Genomic DNA, 26,755 nt, shown 5'->3' on the forward strand with positions numbered 1-26,755 from the left:
GCGGGCTCACCACGGGAAGGCAGCCATCTTGCCGGCCCGTCACCTGACGCCGCGCGCGGCTCTGCCCCCGCCGCCATCTCCCCGCCCCGCGGGCTCGGCCTCCCGCCCCGCCGCCATCTCCCCGCCCCGACGCCGTTTCGCTCATGTGAAACTCTCCGGAGCGCGGGAAGGGGCGGCAGCTGGAGCGGCGGCGGGACGAGGGCGCCCGCAGCTGGAGCGGCCTCGCGTTTATGGCGGCGGCTCGCGCCTCGCACCTGCGCCTCTGCCCGCCGCGGAAATCCGCCTCAAGTGACCGCACGGACACGGCCTCGGMCTCTCGTGTTCGTATAGTGCAAGTCGGTAGTAGCTCCAGCACATTAGTTTCCGACTTTGAAACAAGCACAAAATATGTAGCAAAACGGGGAAGTTGAAAATTCACTAAGAAAATTCTGAGTGATACACATTCGTCGAGGAGAAAGCTGAATTTCAAAACGGGAGAGCAGGCCCTGGGAAACAGGGCTGTGTCATGGCTTAACAGCATCGACAAACATGAATGTGAATTTTGAGGGGGAAGGCCACACAGCGTATGGCTGCATTTTGCCACTACTAATGTGATTTTCAAGTCAAAAAAAAAAAAAAGGAAAGAAAACAAGAATTTTTAAAGATTAAAAGTTTATTACACAGCATATTTATGTAAAAAGCAAGAGTGGTGAAAATGAAATAAAGTACAAAAATAAATAGACTTTTATGATAGTACATTCCACACAAGAAGTGAGTTAAAATTAAATATGTATAAATAAAAACAAGTATATTAAAAAAAATCTGGCACTTGTCAAGAAAAAGGCCCCATAACACTTAACAAAAATGTGCTACATGTTTTACTATACACATTGGAAACATTCTTGAAGTAAAAGAGGTTTAGGTGACAATCCCAAACAGAAGGTAAGCATTCCTTTCTCCTAACATTTAAACTAAACCTACTTCTACGCCAACATATTATCTATGCTAACAATCACACAGCACATTAAAAGATTTTTTAAAAACATCAATCCTTAACAATTATATATCAACAGCAAACTTGATTGCACACTGAAGTTTTATAACCTGTGAGCACAGGTTACATTTGTCACTAACTTTTTCCCCTCTTAAAATGTTTTCTACCTCAATTTATAGAGTACCCAAACGAAGAGAAGTTGAGGACTGWGAGACCTTTTTATGACTACAGGGAAGCACGAAGTTCATCTCAGGCATTTTTTGTATTGTGGAAATTTTAAAATAGGATTTAAATTAAGGAGACAAGTCTCCACGAGTATAAATTCTTAATTTACAATACCGAGTGTAAATTACTTACTCAAAACCTTCAAAACCAACCAAAAGAGCCATTGGGCAGTGACAATCTTCCTGGTGCTTAGCTGTGTTTTTGCCTTTTTCTAAGTACACAATTCAGGTAACCTACCACATGGTATAAAACATTTGTTTTTACAATGCAGCTAGCAACMGGAGACAAACTTAGTTGCAGATGAACAGAGACAGTTCTGCAGGCAAGCCCATGCATTTACTGCTTCCCCTGAAGGTATTGCCTTCATCCCCCTGTTCACGTTCCTCTTTATTAATATTTAACACAGTGAAATTTTTTGTCAATCTTATTTCTCATATACCAGTGTCAATATGTTACAAAGCCTCTGAAGTTAAAGTGTCATGCAGTATTTATAGTGGAAAAACAAGAAAATAATCTATTTCACATTTAGCAATCCTTGCTCTAGTACTAGTTACAAAGCAAAGTCATAAGCACTGCAAAGACTTACGCAGTCAAGCTCTTCTCCACTTAACAGCCTGTCTCCTGGAATTCATTAAGGAAGTTGCAAAATTCTGCTCCCCCTAAATTGGAGGTTTATGAGTAGAAAGATCAAGACAAAATACGAGCATGATTTTTTACTGTTAGATTTTGGAAATGGGAGTGTATTTTTTGTCAGGTTTGGGGTTTTCCTTTGCTTTTACCCTGAAATCAGGAAACAYGATTTCTGTACAAGGGCCTGTCAGTTCATGGTAGAAGAGAAACTGCTCAGAAAAAGTGTGACTGTCATGAACAAAACATCACATACTTGCATTATTACTATGGATAAATCATTTATAAATCTGAAGTGGTAAAAAAATTGTTGGAAAACTTGCTGCCTTAAACTTTTCTAGGATTTATACTTATCTCCATCTTGGCCAAACAGCCATTTCCATATGAAAATTCAGCAGGCAGCAAGGAAGGAAAACATCCTAGGCTGCTTCTGACACAGTGTTTTGATCTACCATGTATAAAGGTGCAACTTTAGTACAGTCATCAAAAGTACATCTGTCTGTCCGGCAGTCAGTTTGGTCCATGTTTATCCAAATCAGCAGAAATACACAACAAATGTAGGCAATTAGTAACTGAATTGAGGTAAGTGCATACATGTGTAAAGTACATTCAGAAAGGCTGCTTAAAACTCACTGATGGAAGAGCTCTGTTTTGTTGCAATTATTTTTTCCCCTTATTTAACTGGTCTCATTTTATGGTATACAACTAAACAGGCACACACCTCCCTTATTTATGGTGGCAGCCATACAAAGAAATTGCAACTTTAAGTAATACAAAAAGCACATGACAGATAGAAGTGTAAGAGAAGCRTAAAGAAGTCACAAATTAACTTAACGTTACCCTATGGTCGTCTTTAAAAAACACAATATTATGAATCTTATCTGTGCACGGCAATAAAATTAATCTACATAATAGATTTTAACATGCAATTTTCCACAAGTATTAGAGCTTTGTAGTCCTTCATTATTTCAATATGACTGTATTAACATGTTGTCAGCTGGAGCTGTTAAATAAAGTGTATGCGTGTCATTTCCATCTATCTATATATAAAATATGTATAGGAGATGCAATATTTGAATCAATGCTGAGAATGCCATTAATAAAAAATAGCCTTTATCCCAGTGAGTGCTGTCTTCTCAGATTGTCACAACATTTGGCTTCTTTTTTTGGGTTCTTCCTGCATATGCTCCTAAAAATTAAATAGAAACATTAGCCTTTTATTATTGATAGTACTGTGTTTTTTTGTTCTGTTTTGAACAAATTATCAAAAAAAAAAAAAGACCCGCTTATTAAAGCTACAAATATATTTGACAATAACTACATATTACAGTATTCCCTTCTTCAATGACTGCTCCATTTAGTTTTATCTGTTGTATTTTCTGTCTTAATACTGTTTCTTTTAAACATTTGTGAATTATATAGTTACTTTAAAATATACTTTAAATACTTTAAAATAGCAGAAATAGTATTAGATATTCCATATACACCATATACTACTTTAAAAACTATCAATAAAAAAACAAAGTCACATTTCCTTTTCCCCAGCTCCCATGTTAATAAATCAAGAAAGGCAGAGACAGAGCAAGAATAATGCAAAGCATAGTAGATGAACATTGTATGGTTGTGTGTTTAACTCTTTTTGATTACACTGTTTGTTTGGGTTTTTATTGGAGTATGAGCCTAAACTCCTCCTTGCAACCACCCCCACACAGACAGATCTCTCTCCAAGCAGATGTTCCGTGCGTTTATCGGCTGTCTCCATTCTGATGGATCCTCCCTCAGTTCAGAAAGCCAGCCAGAGGGAAGCAACAGCTAGACCAAGGACAAAATGCAGAGGTTCATGCTGATAGTTTCTTCTCTTCCCCTGGAGGAGCAACTCTGCCCATCACCCTGCAACCAGGCTCCTTGCTGAAAGAGCTGTGGAGTGGAGAAGGGAGCAGGGAGGCAGCCAACGCTCGTGGGAAAAGGACATGCGCTGCCATGCCGAAGCTTGGCCTTTCTGCAAGGCACAGGACACACAGACAATTCCTGCACTCTCTGCCCCATCCTAAAATCTCCACTTGCCAAAGCCTCTTCAAGAGGGCTAGCACTGGAGCTGTTCACGTAGAGCACCCTGCACAGCATCAGGTAGATCCCAGCTATAGCTGTGAGTACTGGTGGTTAACTATCAGTGACGCAGTCGCATAACTACAGCTTAACACTTATCTAACTGTCCAACATATAGACAAGCAAAAGACTTGAACTGAAAAAGGTCAAAAATATATGCCAGAGAACACTCAAATCCTGCTACAACTGAACTGTCTTTTTCAGTGAACTACTGTAGGTTTCCCTATGTCGAAGGGACATTCCTTTACATTCCCTATGTAATCAGAATTAAAGATAAGTATGGATAAGGCAATCACAGAGCCCTTACGGAAGGACAGCTGTAAAAGAAGTGTGTTCCCACCATAAGAAAAAAATATCTATATACACATATAAATACATTTATTTTATACATTTTTAGAAAGTCATAGTGCTCTACCCTATGCAGAGCACAAATACCATCCAGGAATAAGGGTTTTAGCACTGCAGGCTGCTAAAACATCACACAACTCAGTACTCCATAGGGGATTATTATTCAGTGTGCAGCAACGTGAGCAAACACAAAGCAGTGAAGATCATGCAGCATGGAGCAGAGTGGGGTTAATGGAAGAGAGCTATGGAAAAGAAACCAGGCAAGTAAGTGAACGGCAGGAAGTGCTGGTGGTTTTTAGGATTTTCAGGATTTTGACTCCTTTGATGAGACAGTTGCAGCGGTTACTTGCAGGTGCTCAGGAGCGTCTATGCYAAGCCCAGTGCCGAGCAGTTTTGGGAAGAGCCCCCAGAGGCCTTTCCCAGGGCAGGATCCCTCATATGTGAGGACTGTATCACTGCACAAAAGGCCATGTTGCCGGGCCAGTCCTTGGCAGCGCCGCGCGCGCCGGCTCTCCTGCGCTGCCGCAYGGCAAAGCCACCGCACCGACAGGCACGAGACCTTATCAGTGACTGAACACTGGGCTCAGCTCTGGTCATGTGCACTCCACGTTAAAGCATTTGGGGGGCAGAATTTCAAGTAAGTCAGAAAATGGAAAAGAAAAAGAAGTAGCTGGACAGGTATGACATTTTCTTCTGAGGGTTTGTCTAATGTGTAGCTTGAATGGACAAGTAACACTTGCAATAGTTGCGTATTAATCCTTCCTCCTTATTGCCCTCTAATAAACCTAGATTAGAAGGACAGCAGACTAGGATAGTTATGAAAACAAATGAATATTTATACTGCCTAAAGCAATCAACTGCTACAAGTCTTATTTTCTGTCATGCACAAGTTCTACTAAACCAAGAAAAGGAAATGCATTCATTTGGCTTTTAGTATTTTTTTCTTTTTAGCATTATTGATTTTTTTTTTCCATATTGACTTGAGATTAGTTTCTGTCCCTGGTCTTTCCTAGGCAGAAATTTTCACCTCACCATTGATGACTTTGAGGGACTTTTCTTGAAAAGAGATTTGTTGCTCAAAAACAGACTTTTAAAATGACTAACAAAAAAAAAATCAAATAAAAAAAAACGTATTCCAATATTTCACATATTACTAAACCTTTCACTATACACATTTTATCTATACATGAACAAAACCACATTCTAATTAAATTCATCCAATCTGAGATATTTTTCATTGTCACATTATTATGCAGATCATTTTTTTTTCCTGTCTAGACAATGCTCCCCATTTAATTACTTCAGTTATTAACTTAGTACAAGTATTCTGACCTATGCATAAGCAAGCATGTGGAAGTACTGGTATTATGCCTTATGTGATGTCCAAACACTAGCTGAAGTTATGCCATGCAGCCAAAACCAGACAGCAGGTAACAGGTTAGATATGTCATCCTTAAGTTTCAATAAAGTCACAGTAGAAGATACTWAAGTTTTCCAAAAATTAAATAAATAGCCATAAGAAAAGGCGAAGAGAAATTTAGAGCCATATTCCAATAGGGTCTTTTCATTGACAGGTATCGACTATTACGACTTCAATAGCAAAACAGCCCACACTACCAACGCAGCCGAATGACAGGGTAGTCTAAATTTGATTTGATGCCAGATGTAATTCCACAACACTGTGCAAAACATAAGACTATTGCTGGCTGAACATCAATTATATGCTGATGCCACCTATGCACCATAATAATTTTGCAGCTTCTGTAATAGTGTAATTAGAAGAGARCTTGATTGTTTGGTAATCTGTGTTCTTCAGAACTTCCCTCAGTTATCTGGTTAGTTAAAACACTTCTGCAAACTGTCAGATAAAAATGTGTCTTAATGGTTAGTTCCTGTTGTAGAATGCAATTATATTGCATTCTATTACATTTTAAAGATCTTTCTGCTTATTTTTCTATACTGTCACTGTGGGTAACTGAGTATTGCCAGGCTCTGTCTTAGTGGTGACAGCACTAACAGGAAAATTGGCATCAGAAAGGAGARAAATAACCCTTATTTGTATCCTCATCATTTACTTTTTCCCCTCCTCTCTTGTTCCTCTCTCCCCAGACTCTTTTAACTGAAACGTTACAGGTTTCTTGATGTGTGGTTTCCTACTCTGCACAACTACGAATGCTTCTGCTGGGTTCACAAGGTACAAAACAAACATTTCTGGTAAAACAAACACTTATCTGGTCCTACTAAGTAGTGTAAATTCTCCACTGAAGCTCACAGATATGGTCCTTAGCGCTGTTACAGGCCCAAAATAAATGCAGAATTTCCCATACAGGAAAGGTTTGATAGTTTATACATAATTTAGATCACTATGGAAAGCAGCTGAAAATCTACTATGTTACAGCATTTCTACTTGAGCCTTATTATTTCCACTTTTTTTTTGCTCAACTTGTATAAATGCCCTTTGAGAAAGTATAATTTAGATCTTAATTTTCTGAAGTACAAACATTAACATACCAAAAGATAATGTGACTTCTATCTCTTAAAAATGTTTAAAATCCATTTAAAAAATGGAAAGTGCATAAAATGTCTCATAGAGATTTGCTCATTTTACGACTTAGCAGGATGAAAAGAGAGAGGTTTATCACTATTCCCAAATCTTTTAAATGAAAGGGTAACCAGTAGACCATTAAAACTCAAAACATTCTTGAATGATGCTATTGCAAATACGCTAGGACTGTATGCCCATTGGTAAATGCTCTAGAACTGTCCTTCCTGTCCTTTTTTATAGTCTTCTTTCTGAAGACAAGTCGCACACRTGTAGAGATCGAACAATCCAATAATGTTGGGATTGTAACCCAAGTCCAGTTTAGAGCGAGTACACCTGGCAACTTTTTATTTTTTTATGCTTGAGCATTGAGCGAATGCAAATAAATGAGCTAAACATTTACATTTATAGAATCTGAAAGTGGACAGTTATCAGTGCATATTTAAAGAGATAGGTTAGACTTAGGACATAGCAAAGCAGGTGCACAAGAAAAAGAAAACAATATATCCCACATTTAATTGTTCTTAATACTAGTAACTTATTTACTATAAGATCCAAGCACCAGTTTTCTACACACCTGAAACAGCCTTGTTAGACACTCTGCTTTCTGAGGCCTTCTTTCTATTTTGCTCAACCCCCTTCACTGAGGTCTTAGGGGTTCTAATTAAATATAAAAGAGTTAAAAAGTCACTTGCATCAAAGTCGAAAGGCTGTATCCAAAAACATAATGACACTATCAAATTGGTTTTGGTATGAAAACACTTTTACTATATCCCAAACAGCCTCTTTYTGAATATGTGTACAAATCCTATTAACAATATTAAGGCTTACATAGAAACATTAAATAAAATAATATGTCCTCTATACACACATTTTTAATACTCTAAGCAAGAAACTTATTCAATTCAGATACTATGGTATCACAGAGTTTCTGCTTATATTTTTATATATATTTCATTAAGTAGAAGCAACGGTCTATGGAAAATGAATGTTACACAAATGTTGGAACAAAATGTAAATGAAGACAATACACAGAAGGATGAAAACACTTAATATTTTCTTATARTATCAAGTAAAATAAAAAGCCTAAGCACTACCCCAAAATACCATAAAAATAATTATTTGCCTTTGAACAACAGTTGCACCATATAAATATGATTCAGAAATTACTGGGCTTCTGCATTCACTCTTATCTTTAAGTTACGAACACATTGTGCTCTTACCCTTGTCTGCAAAGCAGTCTGTGAACTGGGGCATTCTGTCCTTGATTCGGCTGAAGTACTCTGTTAAAATACAAACTTCTGTTAGTGTCTTCCCCCTTCTTTTTATAAAAGACTCACAAGTATGCTGAATTATGCATAGTCTTTCACATAATAAAGTCAGTAAGACTAACAGGCTCTGCAATGCAGATGACATGTAGGCAAAAGCAGCAGGAATTAAGAGTCTAGAATAGAACTACTACATTTTCTAGTTATTCTATTTAAAGCAAAGAAACAAAGGATTACCCAGGAAACTATTCTCCCCAAAGTGCCTCAGGTTCTTAGTCATTAACAAAGGAAAAAAGGACTTACATAAGGAAAGGCAAAGGGAAACAGATAATTTAAACTAATCATTGAAAAATAAAATGTATTAGTAGATAACACATATTCAAAACTTTTGGGCAAGTGCAAAATAAAAACTGTGTTTAAGGGACGCCAGATATCTGTTATAGCAGAAAGCAGTATTGACACTTCACCCACAAGACAGCAGCACTCAAATTTTCACTCACCGGCTTTCAGGAGTTTTTTGTTTTATGATTATTTTTTTACTTGGCATTCCCATTTCTGAAGCCCTAGATAAACAAAGATATTGAAATGCATTTAAAGTATAAAATCATCAGGCAGGTCTTCAAACAGCATTTGTAAGAGAATACTTCTGAGAGTATCTACTGCCAGAATTTCACAAATTACCATTTTACTTATGAGTAACTAAACAATTGTTTTCTCCCTATGTTGCAGAATATTGTCTGCCATTATCCAAGAGAGCAGTGTTATCTCTGSCTGAAGTGCTATCCCTAGTGTCAGAAACTTTGGCACAACTGAAGAAAGAACTTGGAGCACTTAATTTACAAAATTAATCATAAACTAGGTGCACAAGGATCATTTTGCTCATCAGTTAAATACAGCATCTTAGAACAAACACTTTTTTGCATCTGTAGGGATAAYATCTGTAACAAAAAGTACTACTAAAAATAGTAACACACCAGACACCTGAAGGAAGGTTTCATTCACTCTTCCTAAGAAGAATGCTGGTTTGTAGAGTTGTTTTACCAGAAACTTTGTTTCACACCTTGCAACTGCTCCTAACCATCCTATTTCATACACCCACCCCCCAAAGAACCGCACATACTTCATATACTTTTTCCTATCCAGAGATTTTTGTGTAGCTGTTGAAAGTGTTGCTCTCTCTCTTGGACTCTTTACTTTATCCTAAAAAAAAAGCAAAAGAACATACAACGTTATCTACTCTTTTTGGTGAACTTAAGCCCATCTAACCCTATTCATATTCAGTAAAAAATTTACATTTGGGCTACTTTCAGGTTTGTGTCACAAAGAAGCCTTAATTTAAAATCTGAATTATTCTACTGCTTTCCGCATGCTATTTTTATACATTTCTACCACCACTATATGGTAGTACACAGAGCACAAACAGTAATTAAACTTTTAAATTTGTTACTGGGTCATAAATCCTTTAAAAGCAATAATAGTTCARTATCTAAAACTCATCTCAAAGTTATAACACACCATTTGCCTGAGCATCTTCTCTTTACGAACTTCACGATCATGATGCAGAATATTCATTCTTTCAGATGGCTCCATTATAAAAAAAATGTCATGAATGTCAAAAAGGGCAGCTCTTAGCTGAAAAAAGAATAAAAAAATTAATAAAGTGTTGATCTGAGTTAAATTTCATATGTTTTTGATTATCAAGTTATTCTCGTTTTCATTCTAAACAAAATACTTGAATAGATAATTCTGAAATCCACATAAATATGATAAAACAAAAATGGAATATTTTTCTCACARCCACACTTGATTTTTTTTTTACTGTAAATAAAGTCATTTTAAAGGTTTTAGKTATTTATCTTATAATACATCTCCAAATAACTTCCTCTTACAAAATCAGAATAGCTGGAGTAGGGGGAAAAAAAAAAAAAAAAGGTTTAAATTATATCACCTGAGCCATTACTCGTTCATGGAGGGATGCATCCTGTGCTGAAACACTTCCCCTTTTTAATGGGGCTTCTGACTGAAAATTTCTTATGAACTCCATAGTATCCTGGAGAAGAGAAGAAAATAATGTTAAGCATTCAGCATAATACTTTGCAACAAAGTAATCGTTACAACTATTTGTACAAGTAGTACAAGTTTTCTTCACTGGCCTCGGGCTTGATAATTGGTCTTGTTACTGAGCAATGCAATACCTGAACACGTTCACAYGACATGTGCCTAAGTTCTCCAGAACGCTGAATTTATACTTTGCAGAAAATGCATTAATTCCTCTGTCGGTTGAAGATAGGAGCAAGGATAATGTAAAAATACTGATCTCCTTACCTTGACAGTTTGCTTGAGATATTTCAATTTTTCTGTCTGCATGAGTCTACGAGTGAGAAAGCCCTTGGCCACAGCAGTGATCTTATTGAACTTTATTTGTATATCTGGACTGAAAACCTTAAAAGAAAGAAAATTGTTTCTATATCCTATACTCTGTAGAGAAGTTATGGATTATTTCTCAAAAGTATCAATGACATGACATATCTTTCACATCCGAAACAACTTGTTGATAGGTGTAAAAACCAGCTAGGCCAAAGATATCCGCTATAGCATTACAAAATTAATTTATCCGAAGTAATATAATGTTAYATATTTGCTCATATGAATAACAAAAAATATATGAAATATGTATTGTGTGTGCATATATGCTTAGATTAGACAAGACACAGATATACACATACACTTCTCTTGTATAATCTAAGTTGATACAGGAACTTTTTTTTGTGAGATTTACTCTGGCACAGCTATTATACAGTTGCACATAAAACAATACAGCTTCTTCAGCTATAAGTAAACCTTATTTTTGCCTACCTGAGTCCACCTAGTTTTGATTCTGTTACTTGGCCTGGATACTGATGTTTTTATAACTCCACTACCTGATGGGCCCCAGAGGAAGAATGAAGTTTCACTTGTTGAAGCAAAGGTGCTTGGTGTAGTATGAGCAAAACCTGTATGCAAAAGAGAACRTACTGTTCAACACACTAACTTTTGTCCGTAAAACAACTATATTTCTATGTATATACATAAATAGATGTATAAATATATATTTGTGTGTGTGTGTGTGTACACATACATGACCATTACACTTGCTTAAGAAAATAGATGTGATACAATACTACACACACATACAAAAAAAAAAAAAAAAAAGCATCAGGCAGATACAGACTTCTATTTTAACTCTATTTTAACTCTGGTTTCAGACAGGAAGCCTTTTGGGGCTTGTATATTCTAGTACTTTTATTATTACTTATCAGGGAAGATTATAAGTATTTATAATGTGTTATAATACTTGTATGTCGGGGGGAAAGCCCATATGCTACAAATTGAAAGTGTCAAGTAGATCACCTTCCCACTATTATGAAACAGCTACACAAAATCTTACTCACAGAGCATCTCAAGAAAGTGGCTTTAATATGGATTCTAAAGATGAATAAAGTATGAGTTTGTAGAATTCAGCAGTTTTACTCTCAAGCAAAGTTCTTTTTACCTTTTGCCTGCTAAAGCATCAAATTTCTATCTATATCTGATAGGAAGTACTAAGTCTGCCTACATTAATATAGTCAAGCAATACAACTCAAGTCAATTACAGACAACAAGCAACCGAATTACTTCTGATCCACTTCAGAGCAAAACTGACTAAACAGAAGACAAATCACACTATTTCATAATGCTCCGGATCAGGTGAGACATGTTCAGTGGGAGCTGTATTTCCCTCTCAGTGGAGAGCCACTGGCTGAGTGCTTTTAATCCTCCTATACAAACTTAGTACTTAGAGCACTTAGTTCATTACTATGCAGCTACACAGATGAATGTTCTGTGACATGAGCTAAATCTATGTCCTCGTCCTTGACCATATCAGTTTACTTTTATCTTGTTTTCTTCAGGTATGCCCTAAAATAATTATACACACAGGTGTAATAGAGGGGCTAGCACAAACATAACTGAAAACATGCAAATGCCAAGTAGACAAAGATTTGTTTTACACGAGCTGCCAAGAGCAGAAAGTGGCAGAGGCCAGAATAGACTGACAAGCAGACGCAGACAGGAGCACTGCCGTTATCATTACAGTGAGGCAGCTGACCCYGCTGAACATTGCAGAGCAAGAACAGCAGCATTTAATCTCTGTTCTGTCCTCCCATTTTTACCCATGCTGGTAGAGTTTGCATTATGGACTGTTTCCATCTGAGACTGCATACTTTCTGGAAAGCCATTTTCGCTTTTTTTTCTCCACTCCAACTCCATCCTACTGTTAATATTCACTTTGGAAATTTCTATTTCTGTGGTAGTAAYATTCTTTCCTTTCAGCTTTCTTTCCTGCTCTTCTAATTCCTGAAAAAGAAGAAATTGGCTATAAAATTGGTTTTCTAATTCCATAGAGTAATAAAATATTTATTGCAAAAGCAATTACTTCATGACAACCTACAATAAAATACATTATTTCTGCTCAGAATTCTTCTTCTTGTTGCCTTACCTTCTGCAATTTCTCCTGTTCTCTCTCTTGTTCAGCTATCAGAATKGATAGTTGCTGGGCATGCTGCTCTTCAAGTCTCTTCCTCATTTCTTCAAAGGCCAACATTTTTGTTTTTAAAATCTCTTCTGAGAAGAAATATACATTAGGAAGAATCAGACATTGCAACGTTTTCYACATTTTCTTTATCTATGTCATTAATTAAAAACTACAGTAAAAAATGAGGTTACTGGAAAAGGTAATCAACATAAACAGAACGTCTATCTTTCAATATACACATACTTAGAACCACCAGTGAGTATAACATTTGTAACAGTGATTGTTTACTAAATGGAGAAATAAGTTTAAAAAAAAAGTAAGAGAATCTTTTACCTTTTGCAATACCATCAGGAACTACATTCTTGGTAATGTAAATTGATCCCACAGGGTATTTCTGTTCTTGCAACCACTGCTTCTCCTGTTCTTCCATTCCAACTGCTAACACACAGGAACTGTTTTCTTTCTGGGAGTTTTCAGTATCCAAATCAAGTCTACGTTTTACCTTTTCAAAACCATTTTCCAGAAACTGTTCATTTGCTAGGGAAACATTTGGAGTATCCATCTGCTGTCGCTTATTCTTGCTTTGCATTAGTAGCGGGGATGGATTTTCAACATCGTAAGATTTATTAAGTTCTACTGGAGAATTACATTTAGTATGTTCTAGCAAATTAGGTGGTTGGGCTTCATTCACAGCTAGGATCTTCTGAGTGACCACGGACTGGCTGACTGCGAGCGGCTCTTGCAATTTTGGAGCTACAATATTAGTACTAGTCTCTACTTTATACTGTCCTCTGCCATCCAGCACTACCTGTCCTTCCACTGTAGCAGACAACATTCCTTTGCTCTCCAGGTGTCCAAAGGAATGTCGATGGGATTTGCCAGCCACCAACCCATCACAGGCATCTGAAGAATTCCTGTGGACACCAGGACCTTTGCCAGGGCAAAGCACAGCAAGATCCACCATTAACTTTGGCACCGATTCAGAGACATTATTTTTATCAGCAATATCTTGCAAAATCAAGTCCATTGCTCTTCCCTTCCCTTTTGGGCTCAGCTCATAAGCATTCACAGGGTTATTTATAACTATGTGTCCCATCGATAAGGGTCTTGGGCGCCTTCGGTGCATTTTCGGGCTCATGCTTGGCTCAGGGCTCGGCAATTTGGCATAAGAGCCTGTGAGGCTCCTGATAATGCTACTGTCACGGTCAAATGTAGAAGTATTTTTAAATTCTTCATCTGAATCTGAATCCACCAGTGGTGGTGTTCCAACTCTCACAGGTATATCCACTTTAGAAAAACTGGATAAAGTTGGCATACTCGTGTTACTTGTGTGAGTTGAGGCACCTTGGAGAATTGCATTTGACTTATTAAGAGTGGGTTTATCAAGCACTGCACAGCTCCTGCCTGTAAGCTTTGCTCTCTCTTTCACAGAGTCAGTTGTTTTAACTGCGTCATTTTCTTTATCTGAATGACTTTCATTCACACACCTTTTGGAATTACTTCTTGAGCTACGTCTGGTTTGTTCTTTCTCTACATACTCCCGAGATTTTTTCAGAAGGTTCTGAAGACTCATTGCATAGGGATCTTGGGCTTCCTCATCAGAGAGCGGCAGCCCTGGCCTCCCCGGGATTTGCAAAGCCTGTGAAGCAAGTTTACCACTTGCGTTGTCAGAAGACACAGCCTTTGCACGAGGTATGTCTTTTGAGAAGTGACTCTCAGTTTGCTTTGCATTTTCTTCTATAACCTTAACCATTTCTGTCACACTGGATGTCACCTGCCCAGTGGCATTTGATGGCTTCATTTCTGGCGTCTTTTCAAGCTCTGTGGAATGATTCTTCACAGCAAGACATGACAAATTGGCATCTGACAGAGGTGTAAAGTCAGTCAAAGCTTTTGATTCTGAATTAAGGCAAGCATTCTCAACCTCCCACTTGTTCAACTCACTCACACTAGATGCTTTCTTGATCTACAAAGAAAAATTGAATAATATCACATATTTGAGGCAAAATCTCTTCTAATTTTCAGATTATTGTCAGAGCTTCACCTGCCCTTGAAGCAGAATGCTGTCACCTTAAAGCCAATGAAAATGCCCAGTTCAGCGCTAACGACCTCATTCAAAAACAGCACCCTTTAAAATGAGGAAAAGGTAATTGAAACTAAAATTTGATTAATGGTTTGATGGTTGTAATAGTTTAACAGTTTTAATGGTTTGATTTGATTAACGATTCACTCAGACTTAAATGATACCAATGATCTGAATTCAAATATATTCTTTTTGTCACAAAGTAACTTGGAAAATATTCGAATATTTCTATGACTTAATATTATCTTGCAAGATTTCTCTTAAAATATATATTTTCTTAATTTATTAAAGATGAATAATTGAAAAGCTCTGGCACTGAATAYAGCTTAACCTAGTGCTTAATTAAGAACAAATCAAAATAAGCCCTAGTGAAATTCATGGAACTATAAGAACATTTTTCCATTTCCTCACTTAACCCAGAGTTATGAGTTTTCATCACTTCTAGCAAGCATTTGATCATAAATATTTCCACACTAAAAAATAAAGATTATCCTATGAGACAACACCTCAATTATCAAGGGGCCATTCTTGAGGAGAGGGGAAAAAAAAGGAAAAAAGCTAACTTATTTTTATATTCAACATATGTTCCTAGTCTGCTCTTCAAATCCCCAGTCAGATGACTGTTGCCATGTTCGCTCTAGTAAACAGCACAAACTGGCACTTGTCTGCCACCTTAGTAACTCAGCTGTGTTAACTGTATTTGTTTAATAAATAGTTTAGTATAAAAGCTGTATCACGGCTCTGTTACAAAACCAGATTATACTATTTAGTTGGATGCATTTAATACTCTTTAATTTAAACCTCTAATGCCATAATTGAAAAAGTAAAGGAAACAAAACAATAATAAAGGGCATAGCAGAAGTTGTGTAAAGGTAAGTCATTGCAACAAGTCATTGCAAAGGTAATTTTACTTCTGTAATTGTATACTTCAATATAGATCGTTTTCCAATTCAGCTACACACTTGCAAATAAAGTAAACTAGTTGCTTTAACACTGGACAGGGTGTTTTGTTTGTATGTTTGTTTTACAATCTAGATATTTCAAACAGAGTTACAAAAGCCAAAGCCAGTCTTTTGGTGTAATCTGTCAAAACAAGCAGTGGAAAGCAAATTCCATACTTAACAGTGAACACACAGGGTGCTGCTAAATTATGAATAAGGTTGTGTAGCATGAAACAGTAGCAAACACTGGTTCTGGGGAAGTTAACTGTTAAGCACTTCATTTTATACCAATGAATACTTAAACTTCAGTGCTTTCTCAAGATATACATATGCACGTTTCTCTAAAGCTATACAGACCCGGGTGAACTTTACCTGAACATTTTCTATAATCTCCTGAACACGATTCAGTAAAGCTCTTTTCTTGGAGTTCTGTCTCCAGATCTCTAAGTCCAGTGCTTTTTGCTTGTCTTCCTGTATTTCCTTTTTCTTTTCAAGGCTAAGCTGCAAAGTAGTGTCAGAAGCATGATTTGTATTACTAAATGCCAATTTCAATACAGAATTATAGAAATAAATTACAAAGAAGAAAACCCAACAAATATCACAATTAACTTCACTGATACTTTGTACACTTTAAATGCCAGTCTCTTTTTAAGCGATATTACTTTTTTGCCATTTTGGGGAGCTCTGTTTAGCATAAGCATAGAATGACAACACAATTGATGAGCACATGAAAAAGATGAGAGAACGCTGCGAATGTTCAGAACAGTAAATTTACTTAAAAGATCTTTAGCTATCTCAATATTTGCTAATTCCACTGTCAACTTGCGACATATATATACACCTCAGACATCAAAGTTAGCACTGATGTCGAGTAATTAGGAGGCACACACACAAAACCAAGCAAAACCCACTCACCAGAGGGGAAAGCACAGGAACTCCATGGAACTGGATGAGTGAGATATTTTTATGAGGACTGCAAGAGGGTTCTCTTTTCATAGCCTCTTCTTGGATTCTGGAGAAATGCTTCTTACAAAACTTTTCATAGTCCTCCATCTTTATGGGATGAAGCTGCACGGAGTGATAAGATCTTGCTACTGTACAAGCAGGACCACAAAGGGAAGGAGCAACAACCAATTCAAAGCTCTTTCTTCTCTATCTCTATATCTAGAAACCAATTATATGTTAGGCAATTCAGTCTCTCTTTTTCTAAAACTAATAAAAGCTGCAAAGCTGTTTCTTATAAATAGAAAATCTGGAGGCAGCTGTTAGGATAAAAAAAAAAAAAACTTGCATCACATGCACACGGGGGAAAGCAGCACTAAGATAACCAAGACTTATAGAACTACAGGAACCATGGAGAATTCCCAAAAGATCCATCAAAGAGGAAACCTTTAAAGCCAACCCCCACTACCAGAGAGACTTTTGTTTTTCCTAGGGAAAAAAGCAGCAAAATGTATGCGCGTGTGCATCGGTGTGTATATATAATATATACGCGCACACACACCACACATTTATTTTTACTTTTTTAAAGAAGAGCCACGGCCTCTCAAAGCAAGAGCGGCCCTGGCGCTGGAGAAGCTGCCTCCCCGGGACGCGCTCCCGCCCGGGCAGGACCCCGGGCTTCCCGGAAACCAACAACCACCACAGAGCGGCCGCCTCGGAGGAGCCGCCCGGCCCGGCCCAACCGCTGCCACCCCGGCCGCGGCGCCGCGACGAGGCCTCCGCCGCTTTGTTCCCCACAGCGCGGGCCGGCCCGGGCGGCTCGGCGCGTTCGGTTCGGTCTCTCAGCACGCCCAGCCGCGGCCCCCGCGCTCCCCCATCGCACCCGGCGCCGCCGCTACCTGCGCGGGGCGCGGAGGCCCCCGCGCACCACTCGCCTCCCCGCCGGGACCGCGACCGCGGCCGCCGCCGCCTGGCAACCGCCCCGCCCCGCGGCCCTTCCGGGGAGCGGCGGCTGCGAGAACTACGAGCCCCAGCGTGCACCGCGGCGCCGCGCCGCACTCCGCCGCCGCCGCAGGACGCAGGGCATGCCGGGAGCGGTAGTCCCGCGCGGCGGAGGGCGGAGAGCGCGGGTGAGGCGGGGCTGGCGCGCGGAGACAGCGCCCGGGGAATTCGCAAGAATTCTGCGTTTGTCCGAGGAGAGCAAGGAGCTCGCTCTGCGAACAGTGCTTTCACATAACGGGGACCTGCAGCACGAATCCGCAACTGCCGACGGACTCCAGACAAGGGCGGCTCCATTTCCAGAGGAGCGTGCCCATCCCCAGCGCTTCCCACCGCCGGGTCCTGGCCTCCCGCCTTGTCCCGGCGAGCCCTGGGGAGCTCCCCGCTCCCGTGCCCCGTTCAACATCCTCCACAGGCCGGGCTGCAAGCGTGCCAGCGGGTATCCGTTTCTCTGAGATAACAGAGATAAAACACGAGAACTTGTTAATGCGGCCTATGGAGACAGCAGCTGGTGTCCGGGACACCGGATCCCTCCTGGCACTTCCAGGCCCCGGGCGGCGAAGCAGGAGGCAGGCGGAGGAGAGCTGCCCCTTCACCTGCCCCACTGAGGCCAGGCCGACTCGCGTTCCTAACAACACCGAGTTCTGCGAGCCTTTAGGGAAAATAAAGCYGCATTTTTGTTTCAATAATATTTTTTATCTGTTACACCTTATAAAACACCATATTTCAAATCTTACAGAATTTATCAAAAGATTTATAAAAACCTAAGAGGTCTAATTGGATATTCCATTATTTGTTTTGTGTCTGATTTTTCTCATAGTATAGCTGCCAGAAGCACAGAGGCAGCAGRGAATGGCAGCAGTTTGGTATTTTATCAGATGGAATCACACTTAGTATCAGCTAAAACATGTGACAGTGTTATTTTTAAGTAATTCCAGTTGAGCAGCCTGTTCCACCTCTAGTCACTAAACCTCCCTTGCTGCAGTTTCTTCCCATTCTATCCATTAGAAAAATTCAACCCTCTTCTTGTTCAAGTTGATCTTCTCTATCTCTGTTTAGCTTTTCTTTYTTTCTTCCCCAGACTAAACAAGTTGGATTTTCTTTAACCTTTGCAGCTTCTTATCTCGTTGCTCTTTTGTCCAGTGGATCACATTTTCTTTACAAGGGGCAGAAGTGAACCTTACTCCCCAGCAAAGGCTGTTCCCATCTCTTAGGTTGCTCTTTAGCTCTCTTGGCCTTTTTTTTTTTCCTTGGGGAGGTTTTTTTTTTTTTTTCTTTTACAATACCAAGCCTCATGTTTAGTCTGTGAAAGGGTTGAAGAGGCAGTTAAAACAGCTGACACTGACATAGCTGGAAGCATGCTAACTTGGAAAACAATGTCGTACTTCTACTTAGATAGCATAATTGGGAAAAAAAAAAAAAAAAAAAAAAAAAAAAAAAAAGGCCATATGCTCCCCGGTCCCTTGTCAGGGCCAGTATGGGCAGCAGGGCCCGTGCTTCGGCTAAGGCGGCCCGTTTCCTACCGTGCCCAGTCGCGCCGCACCGAGCCGCATTTCCCTCAGCAGAGCTCCCGCCTTCCCGCCTCAGGCGCCGCCGCTGCCGCACGCGCAGCCGCGCCGCGCGCCGGCCCCGCCCCGCCCCGCCGCCGCTCCCCATTGGGCGATTGGCGAGTCCTGCACGGYGATTGGCTGGCGAGCGAGAGGGGCTGTGCGGGGGTTAGCGGTGGGGCTAGCGGTTGAGTGACCGTTGGCGGTGGCCGTTGGGGTCCGGTGCGGTGCGGGTCCGGTCACCATGCTGTGCCACGGCGACGGCCTGCTGGGCACCGTCACGGTGCTGCTGGGCACGGCGCTGGCGCTGAGCCGCAGCCCGGCGCTGGCCTGCCTGCTCTCGGCCGGCCTCTACCTGGCGCTGCACGTCTTCAGCCTGGAGCCCGCGGCGCCGCAGCGGGCGCAGCGCATCGTGCGGCCCCGCGGCGCCGCCGCCCGCATCGCCCACCGCGGCGGCGCTCACGACGCGCCCGAGAACACGCTGGCGGCCATCCGACAGGTCAGCAGGGCCCGCCGGGCCCCGGGGCGGCTCCGTGCCCCAGCCGCCCGGAGCTACCCGTGCTGGGGAGGAGGATGGAGGGCAGGGGAGAGCCCGGGAAGCGCAGGCTCTTCCGACAGCCTCGGCAGCCGGCCCCGCCGGATCCCCTCTGGCCCTGGCGGCCCGGACACCGAAGCAGGTCGCACTGCTGAAGTAACACAAGTCTGGGGTTGTGTTTGCTGATGTGTCTTTGCAGCAGGCGCCGAGCCCTCATCRTCTGAACCGGCGCCGGCCGCCTCTGCTTTGCCATGTTGCTTTGCAGGAGGAGCCAGCGTGGACTGATGGGTTTGGGGTCTTTTGAATGTGAACTGTGTCCGGGTGGGTGTTCTCACCCCCTGCCCTGCAGCCCGTGTCTGAGCCACAGCCTGGCCCTGTAGCAGTAATGAAATACTTTATTTTGTAGGTGTGGCGGCAGACTGTAGAGGGAGCACAGGAGCTTAGTATCAAGGTCATCTCTCTGAAGGTCTCTAATGAGCTCTGAGAATCCACAGCTAAGGAAAACTCAGCATTGCAAGAACTTTCCTTTGATCAGCCCAGCCACCTCACCTGTCTTGTCATGTTGCATCAGAGTTGGGAATCTGACGAGTTCACTGCCCAGGCAGCAGAGAGAACATGAAATTTCCTTTTCTGGAAACTGGACAAAATCACATTGATTGCATACAGTAGATGTCTGGGTCCCTGGGACTTATTCCAAAAAGACTTTACTTCGTATATCCAAGCCACAAAAAAACAGCTAGATGACTCTGAACTTGTAAAGCATTTGGAATATTTAACACAGCCCATGGGAAGCTTTCGTGTTTCTAAGAGGCTGCTYTAAGTCTGACAAGCAATTAGAATGAAAATATTCTTTAGAGACCATATGGAGTAGACGTTAGCAGTSTCTCTCTGTAGTGTATCTGCAGTGATGAGATGCTGGAGATCTGCTGGCCCYTTACCTTTGGGTGAGGGAAGGCCCCTGTTCCAGTCTCAGAGCATCCTTACTTGACTATATGGTAGCATCTGGTGCATTTGTCTTTCTGTGGCACTGCTCTTGATTCCAGGAGGGCATCTGGCCTTCCAAGCCATCTTGCAGCTCATTCTGTGCTTGCTGGAGTCTTTTCTGGGAAAGGGATGGGAAGCAGGAGGAAGCATTTCTTTTATAGGAAATCCTTAAACAGGAATTAGGATTTGCCTACATGCATTTAGTATTTAGTAAAAGCATCATAACCGATGCTTCTGGGGCATTTTATGTGTACTTCTCTGGGGTGGATCAACTGTAACATGGTGAATCTTGACCATGAAAGGAAGTATATTATTTTGCATAAAAGAAGGCTGAGAGCTCTTTCTGCTGGCAAGGAAAGTCGTTATGCTGTGTGGCCTGCTCTAATGAAAGTGTYGGCCATGATTGGTTTAGAACATGTAGTTGCCTTCCAAGTATTAATGTGCAAGTTATCTAAACTGCTACCCATCCCTTTTAGGAAGTAACACAACTTAAGAACTCAGGAGTTATTGGACAAGAAGGAGGGAGCAGGTTTCCTGCTTTATTTTATTCTGATCCTAACCCCATGGCTAAGACATTATCACTAGCATGTTATGTATAAGAGAGATAATATCTTTTCAGTTGATACACAAATATGTTTTCCAATAACTTGATAAAACTTCCTAAGGTCTGCAGACTGAACTTATTGAATAGTTTCATATTTGAACTTATTGAATAGTTTCATATTCTTCCCAGAAAAGACACTAAATATAGCAGTATCTTTACTAATTCTATAAAGCTGTCTTTTCTTTTGTATATGTGGTTTCTGTTTTTTTCAAGGCAGCTGAGAATGGAGCAACGGGAGTTGAGCTGGATCTTGAGTTCACTGCGGACGGTGTTCCTGTTTTAATGCACGATGACACAGTAGAAAGGACGACTGATGGGTCCGGAAGACTGTCCGACTTGACCTTTGATGAAGTCAGGAGGCTTAATCCATCTGCAAAWCATAGACTATGGTAAAAGACATATTGCTGTAGTGAGACTATTGTTTCAACAGCAACAAACATCCATGACAAAGAAAATGACTACTTTGATCTATTAGTGATTTTTTTTTTCAAATTCAAAAGAGAGTCCTGTCTGTTACCCTTCAATTGATATTAGTAACATTTGCTCATTCCTGAAACAAGAACAGTAGAGTCAAGATAATTTTGACAGTCCATAGGCATCTAATGAGCGTCAGGTTAATCTGCACATAAGTTTCCTATAAATGGACTGCAGAAGGGACTATAAATGGACGTAAGATACTGTCATTTTCACTAGGTTCCAAAATTGACTTGCGTAGTTGAGTAAAATTATTTTTGTTCACATGTATTTCTTGGCTGATTATGTGTTGGGAATTTTGCTTTCAATGGGCAACTTYATGTTTTCTAATCATTACATGATGATTATATATTGAAAAGGAGCTGGCCAGATTTCCTGAACCACACAGTGAGAACTTCTACATAGGCAGTTAATGCTGATCAACTGTTGCTGGCTGTCACTTTATCAGGAATAACTTACTGATGCATGCAGCTTTTTCTCCTACATCCTCAGCTTGTCTGCCTTACTCTGTCAAGAYGTACATTTCTAGCTCGGGGCTAAGGAGCACTGTCAAAGCAGGGTGAAGTGAGAGGGTAGGTGGTCCATAGTTGAGACTGAATGCTTCACTTATTATATGTAAGTGAAAATCTCAGATTATTTCAGTGTGAGACACTGTCTTGGCATGCATTGTGTTAGACCTTGAATTTGGAGGGGTATGACTGTCTAGTGGGATTTGGCGGGGAAAGAAGCTGTGCATATATCGCTATAGATGTGCAGCTTTGCACTGTGTGAGACTGCTGCTACCTTTTCTGTTGGTGCTTGACCCTGTCCCTAATAGTGGAAGAGTTGCCAGCTTTTTTTAGGAATCCCTGGAACACAGCTCCATGTACTCAGGGATTTGTTTGTCTATGCACTCCAGTAAGAAGTTGTGTATTTCAACAGGAGCAAATTCCAGGGTGAAAAAGTACCAACTTTGAAAGAAGCTGTTGTGGAGTCTCTGCAACACAATCTTATCATCTACTTCGATGTCAAAGGCCATGCAAACCAGGTACCACTTACTTATTATGGGTTGTCACCTTCACTGAGCCTTGCTTTGGGTCATTAGCCTGCTGTTGGTCACTAGATAAAATATAGTACAGACCCTTCTCCAGTAGGAAGGAGATTGGGCCTTGCGTCATCCAAAGTTGGACCAAAAAAAAAAAAAAAAAAACAACCATCTTTGGGCTTCACTCCTCACATTCTGATGTTCTGGGAAGCAGCAATTCCCAACTAAGAATGGGGCTTGTATGAATGTTGAGCTGGGCTCATGCTATCACTGTGTAACAATGTGAATTGTCTGCCTGTACTKAGGGGAACTATGTAACAGCTAAGCAGGGATCCTATTCTTCTACAGTTTAAAATATTGAAGGGAGGTACTTGTAATCAATCTTTATTATTTTATATGCTACACCTGTGTGTATCTCTAATTGACAGGCAGTTCAAGCTCTAAAACAACTCTACCTGGAGTTTCCTCGTTTGTATAACAACAGCATAGTCTGTTCTTTCATGCCAGATGTTGTTTATAAGGTAACGTTTCCTAAAAGCTTATTTTGAATTTTTTTATTTCTAGCTGAGATTTTCAGTGAGATATACAGCTTAAAATTCCAGACTAGTTTGGGCTGTTAAGACTGAAAATAAAAGAAGCACAAATCATAAGTCTCTTGCATCATCTTAGTGAATGATTCTGGGCTCCTTAGTTGCACATATTATTAATCAACAGCAACATTCCCATTCTGAAAAAAAAAAGTTTATCACTGTTAAAGTTGGCGTGTGGCAGGTGTCTGTGTGCAACATCTAAATAAGTCTCACATTTTGAAGTATAGGTAGACTATTCTTGAAACTGTTTCCTAATTCTTGTTGTCAAATCCATTTACTATCTATTTTATTCTGTTGTTTGACTGTTCTGCTTGTTAACATAAGAGCAGTCACTTATTCAGCACATTTTAAAGTAAAGAAAACCAGTACAATATTATTATCAATTTTCAAAAAGAGTTAGGAAAAGACCAGGATTGTAAAGGGGAAAACTTGGATAGAGCTGCAGATTCAAGCTATCACTTTGCATTTAACCTCTCCCACTTTATATTCAGTGCAGCTCTGCAGCTTGGCATTTGTGTGAACTACAATGTCTTCATCTTGATCTTCCAGATGAGACAAGCTGATAAAAATGTTGTAACAGCACTAACACACAGGCCCTGGCAACTGAGTCATCTTGGAAATGGGACTGCCCGTTTTGATGCCTTCTGGAAACATTACTGGTATATGATGATGGATGTCATTCTAGATTGGAGCCTACACAGTTTCTTGTGGCGATTATGTGGGGTTTCAGCTTTCCTTATACAGAAGAATTTTGTTTCTCAGTAAGTGTTTAAAGCTTGCTAATGTATCAGAAGACAATACCATTTCTACTAACACGTGAAGCTGAAGCTGAAATAGCACCTGTTTATCAGGGTGCTCCAGTTAGTATTGTGTAATCAAGTTTACAGAGTTAGTTTCATTACATTTATACTTCTCTCTTTTCAATCTATATTCATTACATTTAAGCCTGTCTTTTCAATCTGTATTTTTACCTTCTGTTAGATCCTAAATTTTATCTTGAAGGATAGTGTTGATTTTGCCTCTTCAAGGGTATTTTGCTGCAAAAGATGACATGCAATAATTCTTGATGAAATACTGATGTAAAACTAAAATGCAGTTTTAGCTTGAGTGCTGTATGCATGAAATAGGGTAGTATCTAGCTTACAGTTTATTTATTCTATACAGAGACTATGTGAGGCRCTGGTCTTCAAAAGGAATTCAAGTGGTTGCCTGGACAGTGAACACATTTGCAGAGAAAAGATACTATGAAACAGTCCTGGAAGCCAGCTACATCACAGACAGCTTGGTGGAAGACTGTGATCCCCACTACTAGATGCATGCCTGCTGGCATACCTTCCATTTAAACGGACTACCTTATTCTGGCAAGGCTGGATTTCCCAACACAAGGGTATGCTTGATGCAGCTGGGACTGCTCATGATAGTTCTGGAGAAAGGACGAGCAGGGACCTAATTCTATTTGATCAGATCTTGAATGCAGAAAAACCCTCTGTTGTAACATTGGATAAAATTGAGGTGCAAATATTGATATACACAYTGAGCCTGTGCAAAGATGAAGAAATCACAGTGTAATGCAGAAGGATTTTGACAATTTAATTAGGTATCAAGCGATCTTTGCAGATTGATGTATGATTTTCTGATTATTCCTTTGCTTTATTTAAATCTTGGCTATAAAGTCAAATCAGCATTTTATTCATAGTATGATTTAAAATCATGCCTTGATTCTGGTAATTTAAACTATCTGCCCTGCAGCGACATAGTAATTTGAGGTGTGTCTGTGGTATCTGAAAAGCATCTATGCTACAGTTCTTAAAACAAAACCTGAAAATAATAATGCTGAAGTGAGTTCCTGCTGCATGGAAGGATAGCTGTGTTCCCAACAAGGAAGTAAAAGCCAGCTTCTCATGTTCAGTGTAAAGACTGTGAGCATTAATGGTTAAAACTTGAGCATTTTCTTACTTTCTGGTCTTTTTAAAAGAAGTAAAGGAGGACAGAAAATCTTTCCTTCCAATAGTAGCACACATGAATGTATTTACTTTTTAAAAGAAAGCTCTATATTGAGTGGTGCTAGCTGTAAAGCAAATAGAGCTGAAATGCCTTTTGTAGTTAGTTGGCTGAAAAACTGTTTGCACAATTGAAGGACAAGGATTTGTGGGAATCTGTCATCCAGAATTAATTTGAAGTCAAGTATTTACAATAAGCAAGTAGGCATTTGTACTCTCAAGGTTACTGTATATTTTACTAGATGCTTATCAGCAGATTGATTGAAGTACCCAAAAATTAGTGCAAGAAAGGTTGCGTGATTTTTTTAAATATCTAATCAGTGAAACCTTTTTCCCTTGACAACTCTGCTCTGGAGGGAGCTAGTAGTTGGGGAAGATGGTCAATGTTAGCAAGAGCAGCTTTTCTTAGCCCAAATTCATGGAAATTTTATYAAGTCAAATAACTAAAATAATTTTGGAAAACAAGATACTAATTTGCTAATTTCAATATAAATAAGTGATTCAAACATTTAAGTGATTGGTTACCTGCTGCAGTTTGAGGTGTAATCTCATAAGATACCTTTCAACTGCCACATGTAGCAATGCAGGAGTGAGTAGAAAGTGTAATCACGGTGCAGAAATCTGTCTTGTACTAGTGTGTTGTTAAATACCTTCTTTGTTTAGGCCTTGTTGCTCTGCAGCTTAGATCTGCACTGCACACCGGGTGGGCGCTTCCTAACGTGCTGGTGGAGCACAGCACCTGCAAGAAGCCAGAGAGCAGATCAGGTGGATCCGTGGTACAGTTTAGTACACAGCTACCACATTTAAACAGCTCTTGATGATACATCTCATAGCGAGAATTAGTTTGCACTTCACACAGCCAGCTAATATTTAAAATCAACCTTAATAAAAGAATCGTTTTGAAAATAAAGTGAACGGTGGAAAAAATAAACAATTGCCCCATTTAAAGCAAGTTTAGTGGCAGGAGAGAAGCATTTGCCCCCTCACACAGTGAGGCAATACTCCTGAGTGCAGCTGACAGTGATGTTGCAAAGTGCATGCATGCCCTGCTTTAGAAATTCTTACTTTCCAGTCTGATGAGGAAATCTTTTAAAATCTTTTTTACYATGAGGATTATCTATTTGCTACTGTACTTACTCTGTCCTGGAAGAGAGCAGTGAAGGGTAAGATTATGATCAAATGAGTTGATGAGAAGAACAAATATGATCTGGAATTAAAGAGCTACCACCGAAATAGAGTTGCTGTAGATGGGCCAAAYAGACATGGACAGCAATAGCTATTACAAACATTTTCTAAAACAATGAGTTGTTTACTCATGTATTCAAGTGCCAGGATTTTTAGCCTTTCTGCAAAGGGAGGGTGAYTTCTTTTTACTCAGATAGCAAATAKTT

General features: G+C 40.1%; 3 protein-coding genes across 8 annotated transcripts in view; 1 reads left to right on the top strand and 2 right to left on the bottom strand.

Annotated features, from left to right (window-relative positions):
• Positions 1–27, bottom strand: part of VPS35L (VPS35 endosomal protein sorting factor like) — a 44,278-nt gene extending 44,251 nt beyond the window's left edge. Inside the window, exon 1 of the mRNA XM_026054245.1 lies at positions 11–27. Within this exon, the coding sequence (XP_025910030.1) occupies positions 11–27 (17 nt within the window). The remainder of the gene's footprint in view (positions 1–10) is intronic.
• Positions 28–953: 926 nt separating this feature from the next.
• CCP110 (centriolar coiled-coil protein 110) lies at positions 954–17,204 on the bottom strand. Of its 4 annotated transcripts, XM_026054075.1 has the most exons (15): positions 17,187–17,204; positions 16,581–16,733; positions 16,038–16,166; positions 12,975–14,607; positions 12,606–12,730; positions 12,280–12,463; positions 10,946–11,082; positions 10,415–10,531; positions 10,038–10,139; positions 9,605–9,721; positions 9,210–9,289; positions 8,590–8,652; positions 8,045–8,104; positions 7,399–7,481; positions 954–3,014 (listed from the first exon to the last, which is right to left on the bottom strand). In XM_026054075.1, the coding sequence occupies exons 2-15, from the start codon at positions 16,716–16,718 to the stop codon at positions 2,962–2,964; spliced, it is 3,021 nt and encodes a 1,006-aa protein (XP_025909860.1). In that variant the 5' UTR covers positions 16,719–16,733; positions 17,187–17,204; the 3' UTR covers positions 954–2,961. The 4 variants fall into 4 exon arrangements, with proteins under 4 accessions (XP_025909860.1, XP_025909861.1, XP_025909859.1 ...); XM_026054076.1 differs by lacking the exon at positions 17,187–17,204 and having other exon boundaries at positions 12,331–12,463; positions 16,581–16,864; XM_026054074.1 differs by lacking the exon at positions 17,187–17,204 and having other exon boundaries at positions 16,581–16,864.
• Positions 17,205–19,397: 2,193 nt separating this feature from the next.
• GDE1 (glycerophosphodiester phosphodiesterase 1) lies at positions 19,398–26,668 on the top strand. Of its 3 annotated transcripts, none has more exons than XM_026054135.1 (6): positions 19,398–19,652; positions 21,490–21,665; positions 22,672–22,777; positions 23,203–23,295; positions 23,914–24,125; positions 24,529–26,668. In XM_026054135.1, the coding sequence occupies exons 1-6, from the start codon at positions 19,398–19,400 to the stop codon at positions 24,674–24,676; spliced, it is 990 nt and encodes a 329-aa protein (XP_025909920.1). In that variant the 3' UTR covers positions 24,677–26,668. The 3 variants fall into 3 exon arrangements, with proteins under 3 accessions (XP_025909920.1, XP_025909922.1, XP_025909921.1); XM_026054137.1 differs by having other exon boundaries at positions 19,610–19,652; positions 21,494–21,665; XM_026054136.1 differs by lacking the exon at positions 19,398–19,652 and adding an exon at positions 20,095–20,154.
• The last annotated feature ends 87 nt before the right edge of the window (positions 26,669–26,755 follow it).

Source organism: Nothoprocta perdicaria, unplaced genomic scaffold (assembly GCF_003342845.1).
Source record: "Nothoprocta perdicaria isolate Ctin4 unplaced genomic scaffold, notPer1 scaffold_12, whole genome shotgun sequence".
NCBI classification, from domain to species: Eukaryota; Metazoa; Chordata; class Aves; order Tinamiformes; family Tinamidae; genus Nothoprocta; species Nothoprocta perdicaria.